This window comes from Drosophila busckii, chromosome 3R (genome assembly GCF_011750605.1).
Source record: "Drosophila busckii strain San Diego stock center, stock number 13000-0081.31 chromosome 3R, ASM1175060v1, whole genome shotgun sequence".
NCBI lineage: Eukaryota > Metazoa > Arthropoda > Insecta > Diptera > Drosophilidae > Drosophila > Drosophila busckii.
In genome coordinates this window covers 13,386,260-13,403,629 of record NC_046607.1, presented here as the reverse complement: position 1 = coordinate 13,403,629, position 17,370 = coordinate 13,386,260, and the positions used below count along the sequence as shown (strand labels likewise).

General features: G+C 41.9%; 3 protein-coding genes across 7 annotated transcripts; 1 reads left to right on the top strand and 2 right to left on the bottom strand.

Moving 5' to 3' along the window:
• Positions 1 to 203: 203 nt before the first annotated feature.
• On the bottom strand, positions 204 to 811 carry LOC108603371 (density-regulated protein homolog). Its single transcript, XM_017992134.2, has one exon. It carries the CDS (start codon positions 748 to 750, stop codon positions 217 to 219), a length of 534 nt encoding a protein of 177 aa, XP_017847623.1. The 5' UTR covers positions 751 to 811; the 3' UTR covers positions 204 to 216.
• On the bottom strand, positions 764 to 9,371 carry LOC108603367 (transcription initiation factor TFIID subunit 1). 5 transcript variants are annotated; one of them, XM_017992125.1, is made up of 14 exons: positions 9,148 to 9,371; positions 8,642 to 8,964; positions 8,445 to 8,588; positions 7,557 to 8,388; positions 7,116 to 7,499; positions 6,339 to 7,059; positions 6,006 to 6,278; positions 3,867 to 5,949; positions 3,603 to 3,745; positions 3,214 to 3,547; positions 2,422 to 2,523; positions 1,692 to 1,880; positions 1,526 to 1,600; positions 764 to 1,406 (listed from the first exon to the last, which is right to left on the bottom strand). In XM_017992125.1, the coding sequence occupies exons 1-14, from the start codon at positions 9,336 to 9,338 to the stop codon at positions 856 to 858; spliced, it is 6,345 nt and encodes a 2,114-aa protein (XP_017847614.1). In that variant the 5' UTR covers positions 9,339 to 9,371; the 3' UTR covers positions 764 to 855. The 5 variants fall into 5 exon arrangements, with proteins under 5 accessions (XP_017847614.1, XP_017847616.1, XP_017847617.1 ...); XM_017992127.1 differs by having other exon boundaries at positions 8,445 to 8,582; XM_017992128.1 differs by lacking the exon at positions 1,526 to 1,600.
• Positions 9,372 to 9,507: 136 nt separating this feature from the next.
• LOC108602481 (protein archease-like) lies at positions 9,508 to 10,313 on the top strand. Its single transcript, XM_017990605.1, has 3 exons — positions 9,508 to 9,591; positions 9,659 to 9,683; positions 9,748 to 10,313. Exons 1-3 carry the CDS (start codon positions 9,537 to 9,539, stop codon positions 10,136 to 10,138), a joined length of 471 nt encoding a protein of 156 aa, XP_017846094.1. The 5' UTR covers positions 9,508 to 9,536; the 3' UTR covers positions 10,139 to 10,313.
• Positions 10,314 to 17,370: the final 7,057 nt, after the last annotated feature.

Below are 17,370 nucleotides of genomic sequence, written 5' to 3'. Positions count from 1 at the left end.
AAAACTGATTCATTAGAAGCCCTCAAATTCTCAAAGCAATATAGGGAGCCTGTGTGGTGTGTTATGAACACCTTAACGAGCACGTTGCAGACAATGGCAGTCACAAAGTGCAAGTTAATTTAGTATTTAATACGTTATTGCGTTAAAACTGAAAACTAAGCTAATACATATTAAATTCTTTGTGATGCTGTCTTTCTTAATTTAAATGATTTACGTTCATTTTTTACTCTCGTCACAATCCACAATAGCTTCAACTGCCACTTCAGGCCACTTGTCGGGTATAACCATTAGCAGCTCTTGCCTAACATCGCCTTGTATGACAATTTCGTCGGTGCCTGTAGCTGATGAACCGCAGGCAAATTTGTTGCCAAAGAATTTTGCAGCCGCACGTAAATCAATTTTATAGGCAGCCAGCCCTACAACAATCGTAACACGCTTATTCTTGCCACGCGTGGTGCATGTAAGACAGACACGTTTGGGCGCTGCATCCTCATCGGTGGCGTTAAGCTTCTTACAGCGCGCGAGCCCTTTGCCACCACGCGTCTGACGCTTCTTTTCTCCACCTGCACATGTCGCCTCGGCAGCTTCTCTTAGCAATAATTTTTCATAGTCTTCAGGATGATTCTTTGCCAGCCACTCTTTGCATTTGTCATACTCCACATAATACTCGCAATATTCGAACGGCATGGAGCAGTTGCCGCAATATTTAACAGCAAGCGGATATTCTGCTGGCTCTCGCTGACAATTCATTTGTAAAATTAACTAAAATGTTATCGTGACTTATATTTTACTAATTGTTAAAAAGGTTCTCATTTGAAAGTACATACAATTCAGACCTAATTCTAAATAGTTTGACTAAAATGTCATCCAGTCGTAGTCATTCTCGCCTTGGGGCTGTTCTGACTGCTGCTGCTGTTGTTGTTGTTGTTGCTGCTGCTCTACAACTGGCGCAGGCTGGCTCATGTCCAATTCATGCGCTGGCTCATTGGATGCATCCAGCATATATATTTGCGATGCCTGCATTGAGTGGTGATGCTGTTGTTGTTGTTGTTGTTGTTGCTGCTGCTCAGCTAGCTCTGAATCATCAAAAATCTCCTTTTTAATGCGAATACCACCATCTTCCTCCTCGTCACTCTCTGATATATCTAGATCCTCGTCTATGCCCATGCCATTATTACTGCTGCTATTCTGTGGCAGTTCCTCTTCATGTGCGGCCAAATTGGCTGCGGCTGCTGCGCTAGTGCTAGCATCCGATGAATTGAATTGTCCATTGTCCTCCTGTGACTGCGACATAAAGTCCGAGAAGGCTGCTTGTGCATTGAATGAATCAGCAAAAGCTGGCCGTGGTTTGTGCATGGCCAGAAAATCGGACGGATCATAGTTGGGATCTACATCCATAGATTCATCTGCAAATCATAACACAAAGCAAGCATAAGTAATAGTTAAAGTAAGCGGGTCTTAATAAAAATGAACACAGGCATAAACAAAAGCGCAATTGTTAATAATATTTGGGTCGCATATAAACCTTGCAGCTGTTGTGCACTCAACTGCACCATTGCTAGAGCCACTTGCTGACTATCATCCTCGCCGAATGTGTCCTCTATGCTCGACAAATGTTGCAAGAAAATACAAATGCAATTTAATATAAACTACAATTGACAGGCCAGACTGTTGACATTCGTTTAACCCACCAGCTGTTTGTGCTTGCTCAACGTCAATCTCTGTCTTGATGTTCTTGGGATCAATATAGTCCATGGTCTCACTGTTGGACTGCATGCGTTCGCCCTGATCCAATATATTGGCGGCGTTATTCTCATCCTCTGAAACTTCCTGGAAGTCATCCTCGTTGTCCTCATCATCATCCGTAGAACATTGCAGGTCTAATATTTGTTATAAATAAAGCAAAGTTTTAATATTACTTAAAAGCACTTGCACAAATTTTAACATTACCAACTGAACTGAAAATGCTGCCAATGCATAAAAAGCAAACCATAAAAATTTTATATTAAATATAAAAATAATTTATAGTAAAAAAAACTAGATAATATAACAAATGCAAAAAGCTATCAAGTATACAAAACTAAAGTTCGATACGAAATCAAAGTATACAAATTATTATAAACTAAATACGAAGCAAACTTAATTAACTGAAACCAATGCATGTGTGTTAAGTGTTAAGATTATGTGTTGGTGTATTTTGTAAAAATCGAAATAAATCAATACCAAACCAATGCAAATTAGAATTTAGTATGAAAGCTTCACTGGATTAAACGAGAAAGTGTGTGTGTGTGTGTAACTGTGTTAATCAATTTGGTTTAGAAACTAAACATGTGTGTGTGTGTGTGTGTGTGTGAATGTGTATGAGAGCTCAGTTTATAATCTCTGTGTTATAAACATTTGTTAACGCCATATAAGTCTTACCTTCGTCCAGAAAGTAAGCTTGCGTCTGACTCAAGTTAGAGCCGTTAGAGCTGTCCTTCCGTGGACGGCCACGACCACGCTTAGCTGGAATTTGGCTTTTGACTAGAAAATAAATTGATTGTTTTGTTTGCATTTGCTCTTGCAATTTAGCTAACACTTCATAGTGACATGTAATATAGTACAACATATTTAAACAATTTTGAACTGCTTGCAATTTGATTTTGAAATGAAAAAAAATATATATGTATGCTAAGTAAATATTGCATACAAGGCATAATGTACATTAAATTTTTCTTTGTAACTGCATATAAACTAAAAAAAAAATTTTGTATGAGACTGGCGCTGGATGAATTTTTGATAAGGTTTGACTAAATTTCATGCATTATACTATTTACATTATTATAGAGAGACATCATTTGAAAAAACAGATTAGTATTTATTATAAAGTATGAGATTTGAAGTTGCTTTGCCATTTAAAGAAAATATATAGCAGGCACCTTAAGCAAAGTAATAATCAAACTTATGGCGCCTGTTATATAAGATTAGTTAAAAAAAAAATACTACTGACCGTAACCCTAAAATGTAATGTAGTTTGTATGTATGTATTGTTGCATGTATGTAAGCCAAGTTACTGCTACATACATAACAAGGATGTGGGAATAAAGCTTGAACAGGCAAAGTGTGATACCAAGACCAAAGATAAATTGATAGAGTATATACAAAGTTGTTGTGAGCCAACTTGCGTATTAGTATTGGTTTGATTATTTGCCAGTAGCTGCAAACAGAACATACCCTCTTCGACCGTTTCGCGTTGCTTGCGCGGACGACCACGTCCTCGCTTCACATCGGCGAGCATGGCAGCCGACTTGCGAATTGGCGTTGGTGCGAACGCCAAGTTGCTATCGGCGCCCATGCTGCGATGTATGGAATTGGTATTGACCAGACTGCCGGGATTGCCCTCAACATCAATGTAATCATCGCCAGGTGAGCTGGCGCGACTGCCACGATCCATATTTGAATCGTAATCATTATTGCCCCAGGCTTCCTCAAACTCAGGCGCATTAGCGCGTGCCTGTTCCTGTGTCTTCAGTATATTTTCCTCCAGTTGATTGCAGTGGTCAGCGAACTGTGCAAATTGCATAAATTAATTAAATTGTTTATATAACGATTTAAGCACTTACCTCCAATAGCTGCGATTGTGCATACATAACCATTGTCTTGGCATATTTGGTATACTGCGCTTCACTGCCATTATATTGCTCACAATTGGCGGCTATAAGTTCAATATCCGCCAAGTACTCGGCACGACTGTGATAGGCATGAGCTGTAAAGTTAGATATATTTGTTATTTAAACTTAAAATAGGAATAGTTTTAATAAGAGATTTTAAATAAACCTTTTCGAATATGAATACCCAACTTAGTCCGTTCTACGTTTATTACTTACCCTCAATATTCTTGCCAATGGTTTCCAAATCCATGGGATTCTTGATAACCATATAGTAATCCTTGATAACCTTCTTATTCACTGGTTTATGGAAGGGCCAACTCTCTGATTGCGCCCTAACCTGCGTATGCAGCTTCTCAAATATGAAACTCAAGGCGACTTGATCGTCATCGTCCAACAGCGGATTGATTGCCTTCTCCAGACGCATAAGTTTATCTTCGCGCTCAGCGAGCAGCTCAAAGCAGCGATTGAACATGCGCTGCGCATTGGCCGTGTACGCGCTGTTTTGTCCATTATAGATGACCGAGTTGTCCACAATCTGTTTGAGATCCTCTAGAAAAACTTCGCGGTTTGTGTAGCGTCGCTGGCGTATAGATTCACGCATTGATTGCAAGTCCATGGGCTTGGTGACCACCCGATAATAGTCCGGCACCATTTTGGCATTGACGGGAAACAGAAATGGAGTTATATCCGGCATGGTGCGCAGCTCATTGAGTATATGCTCGAGTATGGAGGAGAGCACCACAACGGGATCGGTGCGTCTGCGATTGGCGGTCTTGTTGTGACGCTGCAAATAGTCGCAGTGCACTTCGTTGGCCATGCGACGCTTCTTCTTGCCCATAGCATCGCGTGGCACCTTCAGGGTTAGGCCACCACGTCGCTTGCCCTCCTCCATTTGGCTATGACGCTTAAGTATTTTGCTGCTGAGCGTAACCTTGGTGCCATCGACATTGACCAGATCGTCGTCATCAATGTTGAGCTCCTTTTCGCTTTGCTCATCCATCTCGTCGGCCAGCGAGGGATTCGACTGCGAGAGACTGCTCTGCATGCCCGTGTAGAGTGGACACGCCTTGTTGGTGCGCATATGTCCCACCTGACCACAGGCGCCGCACTTGAGCTTCAGATCGGGCTTCAATTTGAACTTTTTGCGCGATGGACTAACCTCCTTGTGGCTATGATCACGCTCCTTGTGCGCACCACCCGAGCTCTTGGGATCACCCAGCGATGTGGGCATGCCGCCGGGCTGCAGCTTTTGATTCTGCGCCAGCTGCGCCAAACGCTCGCGTTCCTGATTGCGCTTAATGCGACGCAGCTGCTCCTGTATGCGTCGCTTTTCGCGCTTCATTTCCTCCTTTTGCTGCTCGTCCAGCGTGGCAAACTGTTTGATAAACTGATCATCCTTGGTGGTGCGTATCTTTACATAGGCATCTATCACCGCCTGGCGTCGCACAGTCTCCACACGTGTGTACTCCTTGCCATCGTTGCCTTTGAACGTGCGTGTTATGCGCAAAATGCGTCCATGATTGTTATTGGCCAGTGGCTGCTGTGTTGCCTCCTCCTTGGCCTTGGCCGCCTTGCTACTGCCATCGCCGTGCTCCTCATCCAGCTGCCGCAGCAGTTCCTGACGCTCCTGCTCTTCGCGTTCCAGCGACAATTGTGTTGAGGTTTTCTTGTTTGCCAGCATATTCTCCAAATTCTTGCCCAACTCCTCCAGATCTGACTCCTCCGAGGCGGAAGACTCATCCTCATCAGTGGAGAGTATCTCAGAGCTGGCCAGCACGCGATTTTGCAAATCAAAGATGCGCTGGCATTCCTCTTTATAGCGCTCCTGATGCTCCGCAATGGAAAAGCGATTGCCACGCGAGAATTTATCCATGCCTTCTTCACCTGCCTTCGCCTTTTCGGTGGAGAGCGTGCGCACCACATCGATAACCTCCCAACGTGTTAGTTTCTTAATCTCCTCCTCGGGCACCTTGAACTTGCGCAACAGCTCCTTGGCACGCTGCAGCGGCAAGCGACGCAAATCAGCATCTGTGCCTGTAACCGAACGCTTGGGCTGCGACTCCTGCTCCTCCTTGGTTTGCGTTGGTTTATTGGGCACACGCACATAGGAGAAGCCCTCACCACAGCCCGTGGGATCTGCTGGTCCGCTCAACTGAAGCAGACACTTGCCACGCATGGCCTGTATGTAGGCGCGTGTGGTGTTCCAAGGCGCCACTTTGACTTCATCATCCAGCAGCTGCGCCTCCTCGTCATCATCCTCCTGTGGCGCAAACAGCGATTTCTCACCATAGCCCGCATCCTGCACAAAGCAAATGAAAATCAATGTTGAGCCACAAGCTTGCCAAGTGCGCTTACCTTAAGTCTTTGCTCAGCAGCTATCATGCTGAAGTAGGCACAGCATTGTTCCGGCGAAACCATAGCGCGTATTTCCTCCTCGGAAGGCAAACGAAACTCTGGCTTGATCACCCACCAATTCGAGTCCATGCCTGTGCGCTTAAAGTCAGCGCATTGCTTCAGACGTTTGCGTATGCTGCTCTCCGAGTGAGCGGGAAAGGCGCGCTTCACATCGTCCATGCGTATGCGACGCGGATTATCGCGACTTTTCCAGAACAGACGATATATGAACACCTGATATATAGCAAAACGTTTAATAATGAACTATTATATGCAATTGAATCTCGCACTCACCTGCAGAAAGTCACGCGTAAAGTTGTTAGCACGCTTGGAGTTGGGCCCGGGCACTTCATACAGCGGACACTCTTGGCCAACAGTAAAGATACCATTGACTTGACGTATCCAGTAATTGTTGCGTGTGCGTATGATGAGAAAGTCCGTATGCCCCATTTTGTGCGGATAAATGGGCGCACGATACATGTTGTTCTCCAGCGCCTGTATGCACTGGCCAGGATGCAGTATGCCCAGAAATGGACTGGTATGAGCAAATGCCACCTCGCCGTACACATAGTCCGCCTGTGGACCGCTGTCCTTTTCCGCCTTGCGCTTGTAATAGTTTTTGATTTTGGAGCACATGCCCACTTGATTCATCAACGGCGGATGCTCCTCGCAGAACTCGGCTAGCACAATATCTCCATCCTTGCCGCTAAGATCCTCGGGATTGCGCATAAAGAATACATCTCCACCGCCAGAGGCAATGCGTTCCACTTCACGCTGTTTGGCTTTCTTCATAATATGCTTGATCAGCGGATTCACTGCAAATGGTATAGACTGCGCCAATGGACCATGTGAGTATTTCTTGAGCGGCGGACGATGAAAACTGCGCAGCTTCATGGGACCCATGTGCGTGGGCACAAATGGTGCACGCAGCTCCACAACTGGCGTTGAATGCTGTATGAGATTGCCTCCGCCCACTTTAAGACGCAGCGTTGGCTCCGTCTTGGGTGTGTAGTAACTGTAATTATATTAAAATAAATAAGTGTTGCCCAAAAAACATGCAAACTAACTTACGAGTCATTGGATATATTAAACGGATCGCGATCGGGACTCTTGGGCGGCGGCGGTGGCGTATCTTCGGCCAGCACATTGATGACACCAGCCTTGCCAAGCAAAATTTTCGATTTCTTTACATGCGGATGTGGTATTTTGATTTTTGGTGGCGGTCCAATATTTTTGTTAATCTTGGATGGATCTATGTCATCGGGTATGCCAAGTATAATGTTCTCATCATTGGGATCGAGCGTTAAAACCTTGGGCTTGGGCACTTTGTTCATCTGCTGTGCATCCCAAATGACATCATCCTCCCATTTGTGATAAATGAGCTCCTCGTTCTCCACGGGAAACAGACTGTACCAGGTATCGTCGGGTGCCTCCACTTGTTTATTTTGCGCCGCGCTGTAAGCAGCATGAGATTTTGTTAATCAATTTATATTAGAGCAGCTAGCAACTTACCTTTGCAACGCCTTTTTGGTAGCGCTGCTCTGCTTGCTGTTGCCGCTTGGATTGTTGCTGTTGCTGCCCACAGGCATTGCTGATTTGCCGGGTTGACTAAAGGCGCCAGCAGTGCGTGAACCGCTGGATGGCAGCCAGCCCGCTGCATTTGTTTTGGAATTAAGCTTCTGCAGCACTTTTGCCCTAATGTCATTGCCATCCCAGACCACATCATCTTCCCAGTGAAGCTGTGATACCATCAGGAAGGCATCATCTGCTATGCTAACCTCTACGTTCACGTCAACATCTTGCAGCTTATAGTCGTTAGATTGTTTGTTCTGTTGGTTGATTTTAAAGCCATAGTTGAAACCTTCGCCGGAGTCGGGCACTTCCAGCATGTCGTACCAGATTTGTGCTGGACCATAACGCCAGTCAGCCACTTTGGGCTTCTGATCGCTGTTTTCACCATTTTCTGGACCATCCTGACGTACATCCTCGCTATTTAAGTCGCCCAGCAACTTGTCCTCATCATCGGACATGCAGTCTGCCGGCGTTGGGTCTGCTCCAAAGTAAATATCAAAGCCACGACGTCTCGGTTCGTCCGTATCACTTGGTGAGTCCGAGCCAGCAGCATTGCTTGTCTTATGGTCGCGAGACTGATTGCGCTTACGTCGTCGCCTGCGCACATGACGCCATATCTGTGGCAAGCTTGTAGGCTTGCCCGGGCCAAAAAGACGTGAAAAGCGCAGCACCTTCTGTGGTCGAAAGTCTGGAAACAGTTCACACACATCCACATTTTGATACTTGGACGGCAGTATATCCGCCAAAGGTGTATCCAAACGACGATCGGCGTCTGTAAATTTGAGTTTGAGTAAATTTTGTTTTTAATCAAATCGTTTTATGTAGAACCTTTGGCTTCTGCTGCTTTCGCATCGTTGGCAGGAGATTCACTGCTGTTGGTCTTGCCATTGACATCCTCTGCGCCATTTGGTGTGGTGGAGGCGCCACGCATGGGTGTACTGGGTGGCGGCATCAACTCTTTATCATCTTTTGCTAGAAATAACACTATTTATTAAAGCATTTAAGGAATTTATTTATGTACTCACTTGGCTTGGCCTCTACTTTGCTTGCCGGTATGGCATCTTCCAAATCATCAAATGTGGGTGTACTAGTTTGTATCTCAAGTAGTGGCGGTGGTGACCGCGGGCAGTCCTCAGATAACTCATTAATATCCGAGTAATCAATAGCATCGTCTTGTGCCTTAATAACACCATCATCATCATCATCATTTGTTAAACCAGCTTTCAAAGCATCAAAAACACTTAAATTGCCACTGGAGTCAGGCTGTGGTTTCTCTTCAGCTTCTTCGTCTATATTTTTGCTATCATTCTGGTCGATAACTTCATGGAGCATTGAATTTAGACCCAATCTGAAATAGATTCATATTTATAATGCTACATGTATTTGCATGTGTGTGTGTGTGTGTGCGCAAAGATGTTTGCTCTAGCGCTCTACTTGACAAAGTGTGTTTTTTTTTTCTTTCTCATCAATATATACATAATATATTTAATCCGCTGTTTTATTAACACTTTAGCTGTGCACAAACACTTACTTTGACAGTGAACTTAGATTTTCACGTAATTCGGCTCCAAATGTTTGTCCCTGCTCATCATCGTCAAGCAGCTTGCCTTCGGAATCAATGTTGCCGAAGAGTATGCCGGTCAAATCCATGCTCATATCATTGGCCCCATTGCCCCCGTTAATGGAACCATCATCGCTATCGTTATCCGAGCCGGTATCCATTATATTTAACAATATTGCTTACAATTAACCTGTCGACGCGAAGAATAAAAATAAATTGCTTTTTATATCGACACAACGATATGTTTATATCGATTATTATCGATATTATTATTTTCGCTTTTCCAGCCCTTACTTAACATTTTGTTTACAATTTGCATTGTCTGACGAAATAAAACATTAAAGTTATTTATATTAAACATGGAGGTAGAATTTAGTAAGGAGAACTTTCTGCTGCCAGAAACTAAATATGAGTGTAAGTCATATACATAAATTGTACTATTTTAATTGTCTAATTGCTTGTTTGTAAATGTTCTGATTAGATTTAGATCACACCGCCGATGTACAGTGAGTAAGCCCCCACGTGCTGGTTTTTAAAGGATTAATCATCTATTGATTTTTACTTTAATAGATTACATGGCTGGGGCAGCAGTCTTCAGGAGGCGTTCGAGCAATGTGGCGTGGCCATGTTTGGGTACATGACAGAACTGGAATACGTATCGGTGGAATCATGCTTTGAGATCGAGGCCAAGGGAGATGACATTGAGGGCTTGCTGTTTCACTTTCTGGATGAGTTGCTTTATTTGTTCTCCGTTGAACCGTTCTTGGTGTGCAAGAAACTGGAAATCACCAAATTTGATTTGGACAACTTTGAAATTGTATGCCGCTGCTACGGAGAACCTTTTGAGCTGGGAAAACATCCACAAGGGACAGAAGTGAAAGCCATCACTTACTCGGCAATGCAAGTAGTGCAGGACAAGGAGCGCAACCACTACGAAGTGTTTGTTATAATTGATATTTGATAACAAAGGCGACAATCGAGCTGGCGAGACGTCTCATTCTTTTTAAGGTATTAAATTTGTTTGACATTGTTGTTGTACTTAACTGAGCGTTATTTGCATTCACCCCTGTACACATTAATCATAAGCGAAATGCCCAAAAAAAATGCAATCACAATAAGACGCTGACTATTTTTTTTTTCAGAATTGCACCCCAAAAAGTTCTCAAGTTGAATGACTTTTGAAAAACGCATTCATTTGTTATTGCGGCTAGCAATGCAGTTAGGGATCTTTGCTACCCTTTTTGCAAGCTTAATTTTTTGCAATAAATGCGCTTTGACCGTCTCCACAGTCCATTACGTGTGAGCAAAATTTGACATTTCAAAAATTCGAAACAGATTTGCTGAAATTTATACATCCAGTTTTTTTTATGTTGAAGTGGTTACTTAGGCTTTAAGTTTAAAAGGCTTAACAAATTATGGCCTCGCTGGTAGTATAAATTTTTATGTTCTATAACTATTTTAAGTTTTGCAAATAATCACACACTTGTTGAAATTCCGGCCTCAGCTGTTAAAAAGTTCGAAAGCAGCGCTGCCAGATCTTTTTGTTTACACACTGTCACTAACAGCGTCTAAACAGTGATTTACATAACATAACATAACAGCTGATACAACAGCTGATTTCCAAGCTGTTAAGGCACATCAATTTAACAGTAAACAAAACAAAAACGGCGCGCTATTCACGTGTAAGTGCCTGCGAACCGATTAATTTTACATTTACTTAGTCACTTACCCTAAAGCTGCTTTAATATATAAAGCGGGCTCTTTTTAAACCGTCGTAATAATCGCGGCATTTGATGGGGTCTCGAAAGCAACGCTGAGTACAAGAAAATGTGTGTAAAAGAACAAACAAAGTATCAAAAGCGAAGCAGGCAATAAAACACGTACGAGCGACAACGGGCAAGCACCATTACCAATACACACATAAGTTGCTTATTTCTCGCTGTTTTTAAACGGGTCGCGTACGCGAATAAAAACTTAAAATTTGGCTGTAAAAAATTCAGGTACTAAGCATACTATTTAATAAACATATTCTGCTAGTGCAGTAATAGACTTGGCGCCCTTTTGCACCATTTCGGCAGTTCAATTCACAATCCGCAACAACAACAAATACATATCTATAATATATAGTTAAGCCGTAACGTCATCAATATCGCCGCGGCGGCCGCTTTGCTGCTGTTGCTTTTCAATTCGCTTGTCGCTGCCCTCTCTCTCTCTTTCTCTCTCTCTCCATATCGCTCTCTGTGTGTGTGAATGTGTCGCTCGCGCGCGCTCTCTCTTTCTCTCTACGTCTCTCGTTCATTCTTTCTGCAGCCACCAATTGTCATAGTGGCCGAAGAGGAAGCACTAAAGCACATTTTACTTGAACATTTTTTAGGCTGCACTTTTTAGCTGATAAAACGCAAGCCAAACGCCACAAGACTAAACTTAATCGAAAGGCAATTTTATAAGCTACAATTTGGCATAAAAGACAAGTGAGTGTATTAATTACAAGTGCGTTAAAACGTGGCGGAAAAAATCCAAAGGCCTGGGCCCATAGAGAATAGACAAAAAATGTGGTAGGTACATGTGTGTGTGTGTGTGTGTGACATAGTATTAGAATATAGAAGCTGCGAAAAATGTGACGTGCATGCATGTGTGTGTGTGGGGGTGCTGCGCTAGGCAATTTCATATGGAGCACCCGGTGTCGCCGTCGCCGGCCGCCACAGCCAGCTGACGCGTTGCTGCTTAGAATTAATGTAATTGAAAAAAAAGGAGTGCGCAATCATTACAGCTTTTCCTAATGCGCATTTGGTAGTGTTTTCCTAATTTGACAATGACACAATGCGATCTACATACATACATACAAGTGCAAGTGTAGCTGCTTATATTTACGTAGGTGTATTGTTTTTCATATTGGCAATAATTCACTATTTACATATTGATGTACATTCATACATACAAATGTGCATGTGGCAGCTCTGGCTATGCCCAGCGCTCCCCGCTCTTTTTAAACTTTGAACATTTCTGCTGCTGCTGCTGGCCTCTTTCTCTTTTTCGCTACTTTGTGCATGTGTGTGTGTGTGTGTGTGTGTATATACATGTGCTGTATGTAACGGCTTTATAACTGAACAGCAACTTCAATTCATTGGCCTGCTGCTGTGACGTCACAGCGAGTATTATTTTGATAATTACAAAGATAGAATTTCTAGTTAACTTTTTCACAGCATTTATTTAAAATATTGTTGATACCAAAGCGTCGCCAACCTTTTTTCAATGGTTGCCATCTGCAGCTTATCAGCGTGTCCATTAACCCACTTGTTTCGTAAACTCACTTTAGACACACGTGATTAGTTAACCTTTTGGAAGCAACTAAAGGAAATGCAATGTGCAAAGCTCAGCCCGGCACCAACTTACCTCCCACTTTCAGTTGGCTTAAATTTCATTCGATTTGGTCAGTAAGCGACGTCATTATAGTTTGATGACCTCCAAGTAGCAACAACAACGAGCTGCGTCATCGGTTTTTAGTTTCTTTTTTTTTTAGTATTATTATTGGGTGAAGGGGCGGCACAGGTGAGGCAGTGCATATAGAAGTTGCGCGTCTGCATATTCTTTTGGTCACAATTTTGTTGTTGCTGTTGTTGGCCTTCAATTTGGGCCCGGGTTTTGTGAACCAGTTGCTGTTTTTACCTGCTCGATTCGATGCTTTCTTTTATTTTTATATGGCGCTGTGCTCTTTCATATAACACATAATATAGCACATATATATATTTTATATACATATGTATGTATAATCTGTCACAAAATCATTATCATTATTACGGAAGCAATGATGTTTGGTTTTTATTTTATGTATGTATATATTATTTCTTCAGCAGCCATTATCAATTGATCGATTGCTTACTAGGGTTAATAGCAGTTAGTAATTTCCGTATTATTTTGTAACTGTGATTAACACTTTCATGCATATGTTGTTTATGATATTTTTATATTACAACATGCATATATTTTTTTGTAAATTGCATAATAACAATTGTTGTTAAAGTTACAGTACGGCAACGCCAAAACGAGTTTTGTATATAAATATCGCACTTGCTGCGAACAATATATTTATTGTGTCAGAACAAATATGCATATCAAATGATTCTTACATATTTTTTAATATATTTTTAATTGTGAATTGTCGTCGCTGTGGCTACGTATTGTGTTTGTTTTTATCATTTAAGCATTTAAATGTTGTTGTTGCACTTTTTTTCTGTATTATAACCAGACCAGGGCGATACCCAGAAAAGGGAAGAGAGAACGAGCGAGCGAGCGAGAGAGAGAGAGAGTGCGCGTAAACGAGCGAGCGCACGAATTTACTCGTACTTAAGCGAAACGAGTTAAAAACGATTTCATTAATATGTTTTTGTTGTTTATTTTGATCGTTTACATACTCTTTGTTAGTTGTGTGCAATTACAAATAACGCCTTGTAATCCTTTATGTCCATTTAACAACCTGTAAGTATGCTATAAATAATTAAAATACAAAATGATCGCGTCAAATAACTTGGAACGCGTCTTGGCATTGAGTAACTAATAAATACTTTTTTATACGTATGCTCACAAATTTTATAAGCTATAATTTATTATACACACACATGCATATTTATATATTTGCCAAAGTAGAGTATTTCGCTTGCGGTTTTTGTTGATAAGCAAGTTTGTTTCAAAGTCGCTTTATTGTTGTTGTTGGTTGGTTGGCTGTTCGCTGGCCTGGCTATTTTTAAAATGCGCGAAAGCAACAAGAAGAAACACACGAAGCAAAAAGTTAGCGCAGCGCTGAGCAGAGCAGAGACGCCGCCATCATTGCTGTTTGTTGTTATTGGTATTTTGTTGCTGCGTTGGCCACATAAGAAATTGTGGAATATGGAATTTCTGTGTCTGTGCCGCTGCTGCTGCTGCTGCTCCCACACTATGCATGCGTATGTATATATAATGTACATATGTATGCGTACATACATTAACTTCAGTTACGAATGTGTTGACTTCATGTTGTTATTGCTGATGCTGACATTGTTGTTTTTGTTGTTGTTGGTGCGTGCAAATTGGAGCAAACAGCGCAACAGCGAGATTCGGTTTCCTGCTGCAGCCAAACAGCGAGCCCCAGACAAAGCGAGAGAGAAAGAGCATGAGAGTGCGCACGAAGCCTGTGATATGCCCATTGTACTTACATACATATGTACAACTCATTTTTTGTTGACTCGGCTGCTGTCGCTGTCACTGCGGCTGTGGGTGATGTCGTCACTGCATGACGCTGTTGCTGACAACAACAGCAAATCCATCAATTCATTTTTCGCTTCAATTGGGTCAACCCCTTTCGGACACTTTAAATCGCCAAACAATGTAATAAAATACTGTAATGTTTATTAATGCGCATTAACTGTTAAATTAACAGTAAGGACATTCAAGCTTCGAGCTGCTGTTGCTTTGCATAATATAAAAATTCAAATTATACATTACAGTGCATGCAAAAAATATATTCATATGTATGTCACCTAAGTGGCGGTGTTGAAGCGTAAAGCGGATATTTGTACGATTTAAACTGCGCTTCTCTCCCTTCACACATGTGATAAGCAGCCTGTTCCAGAGTTCAAGCTAGGTTCAACTTTTCATTAGCTATTAACATTTATGTCTCTAACTTTTAATTTTCTCTTTTTACTTGTATTCCTCAACTGCACATAATCATAACCCATCATAACTTTGACATTTTTATGTTGCAACCCTAAAAATAATTGCAAGAAATTGATTCGATTCGACTTAGAAACAACTTTCAACAGCTGCAGCAGCATTTTTGCAGTTACTCTTGCTCTAATTACCTAATGCATATGGAATTATGTAATTCCCCCACCCAGCCCAAGGCAAAACCCAAAGGCAAATAGTTGCGCAAATCAATTTCGAGTGCAATTTATGAGACAGTTACGCATCTGCCTTGAGCTGCAGCTGCTAACGCAATTTCAAGAGATGCTTGGTGAGAGTTCTTTGTATAATGGAAACAATGCTGCTTAAAGAAAATTGCAAAAGTCGTAGAGCGGTCGGCCGATTTTCACTTTCACAGCAGCAGCAGCAGCTGCACGGCAGGACAGCGTTAGCAGCTTAAGGACAATCATTTTGCATCATTATAATGTAAATGATTAGACGTCTAGCATGCACTGGAATGCATTTAAAGCTCAAATATAAATAGAGAATTTATAGCACAGCTTGCTTTCGTATAGTTAGAGTTGTTTAACCTTTGGATTATCTGACTCTTCTGCTGCTTTATGCGCAGCAGCATTTGATCTTTTCTAATCCTGCACATTTTACAGCACGTACGTGCTCATAATTTATGCTACAGACAGAGAGAAAGAGATAGATAGAGACAAATGCATGCACACCTGCCTAGGGCTCGGCCTCTGGACAATTTTCTTATAGTTTTTCTTCAATGCATTTTTCTTTGCGGCAGCTGCTGCCGTTTCGTCCATCACCTTCGCCTGTTGATTGTGTCGGTGTGCCGTATCCTGACTGCTGACAGTTGTTGCTTTTACTGTTGTTGTTTTATAATTAAACATTGCCTTTTTTTATATTGATATCATCGCTCGTGTCGATAATTTGTACCTTACCAAAAGCGGAACAGCTGCTTAAAGGACATTCGGACAGGCAGCTATGTTACTACTATTTCCGCTACAAAAGTAGAAAACTTATATTTGTTATTGTGTTTGTATTTTACATATATTACATGCTTTGGAAATTGTATGTAAATGAATTGAAATGGCTATAGCACGCCGAAAAGTATGCTACAAGAGTTATATTGCTGTCTGTAGGCAATTTTTACAATCTAACCTCACTTTTTACAACATGGCTTGTCTACTTAAACTGCATTTTAACAATTTATTACAGCTTTTTATAGATTGTCTGACTATCTTAACACTCAGTACACGTTTTTGCATTAGATTATTCGGCTGCAGGCAACCTTGGAAAGGCAATGCATTAATTTTAGTTCATATCTTAAACTATTAATTCTAAAATTACCATTTATATGACGTTTAATCGTAAACTGTTAGCAAAACCAGTTTCTGTAATGAAACCATCTGCAATAATTGATATTCACCATAAATTCTAACCTCTTTGATGTTTTTATTTTGTACTTCGTGCCTGCTTTTAATGCTCTCAAGGTATCCGTGGCACGAAGTCCAAGTTGTTGTCGTGCCAACGACCGTCTCTACCGCTGGCCTTGCTACGCTCCTCAACTTTTACTTATTTCTTTTGCCTCTCGCACACATGTAGCTGCCACATTGCACAGTTGTTATGGCTCCAAGTCTGCTACCAAATTCTACGAATTGTTGACAAAATGCAAGTTTGAGTTTAACGCTTGTTACACAAAATCATCATCGGCCTAATAATTAAAAACGCATTAGTGTGGCTGTTTTTTCAAAGCGACGTTGATTAGAATAACAGAAATATAGTGATATCAACAAACGAAGGGGGGCTGGGTAAAAGCTAAAGGCAAAAAGCCATAAAACTTGTTTTTGGGGGCAGGCTGGCAGTCAGTGCAACATCATTGTTGTTGTTGTTGTTGTTGTTGTTGTTGTTGTTGTTATTCAGTCTGTCTGCCTCACACTATAAATGCCCCATGCTGCACATTATTAGCGCTGCTGCTCCACCAACTGCAGCAGAGAAGCAAGACGCATTGCAAATGAAAATAAAATTTACAAATTCCATTCATGAATTTTTTCTGCGTTGGGCCCAACGCTAGCGCTGACGCTGCCGTCAAGCTCCACATCCATAAAGACCCACACACTGAGCCAGCTTAAGAGCGAGAGCAAGAAGAGAGTGCGAGCGCAGCTTTAATAGTTTGTGCTGCGTTGTTGTTTTTGTTTGTTCTCCAACTTGTTTTGTGCTTCTTTCATTGCATGCATTTACGTATGCGCGCGTGTATATGTGTGTGTGTGTGCTGGGGCGTCTGTGTGTGGCGCTTGCTCAGCTTTGGCACTTGCCGGATGTTTTTTGCTGCGCTCTCTCCCTCGCTTTGGCTGCATTTTGTATGAGAGTGTGTGAGTGGGGGGGACGCGCTCAACTTTGTCGTTAGTGATTATGTGAGGTTTCTCTCTCACACACACACACACAATATTGTTGCTTGGCAATTACAATGCAAAAACTTTTGCGGCTTTACACACACGCACACCCATACACACACATAAT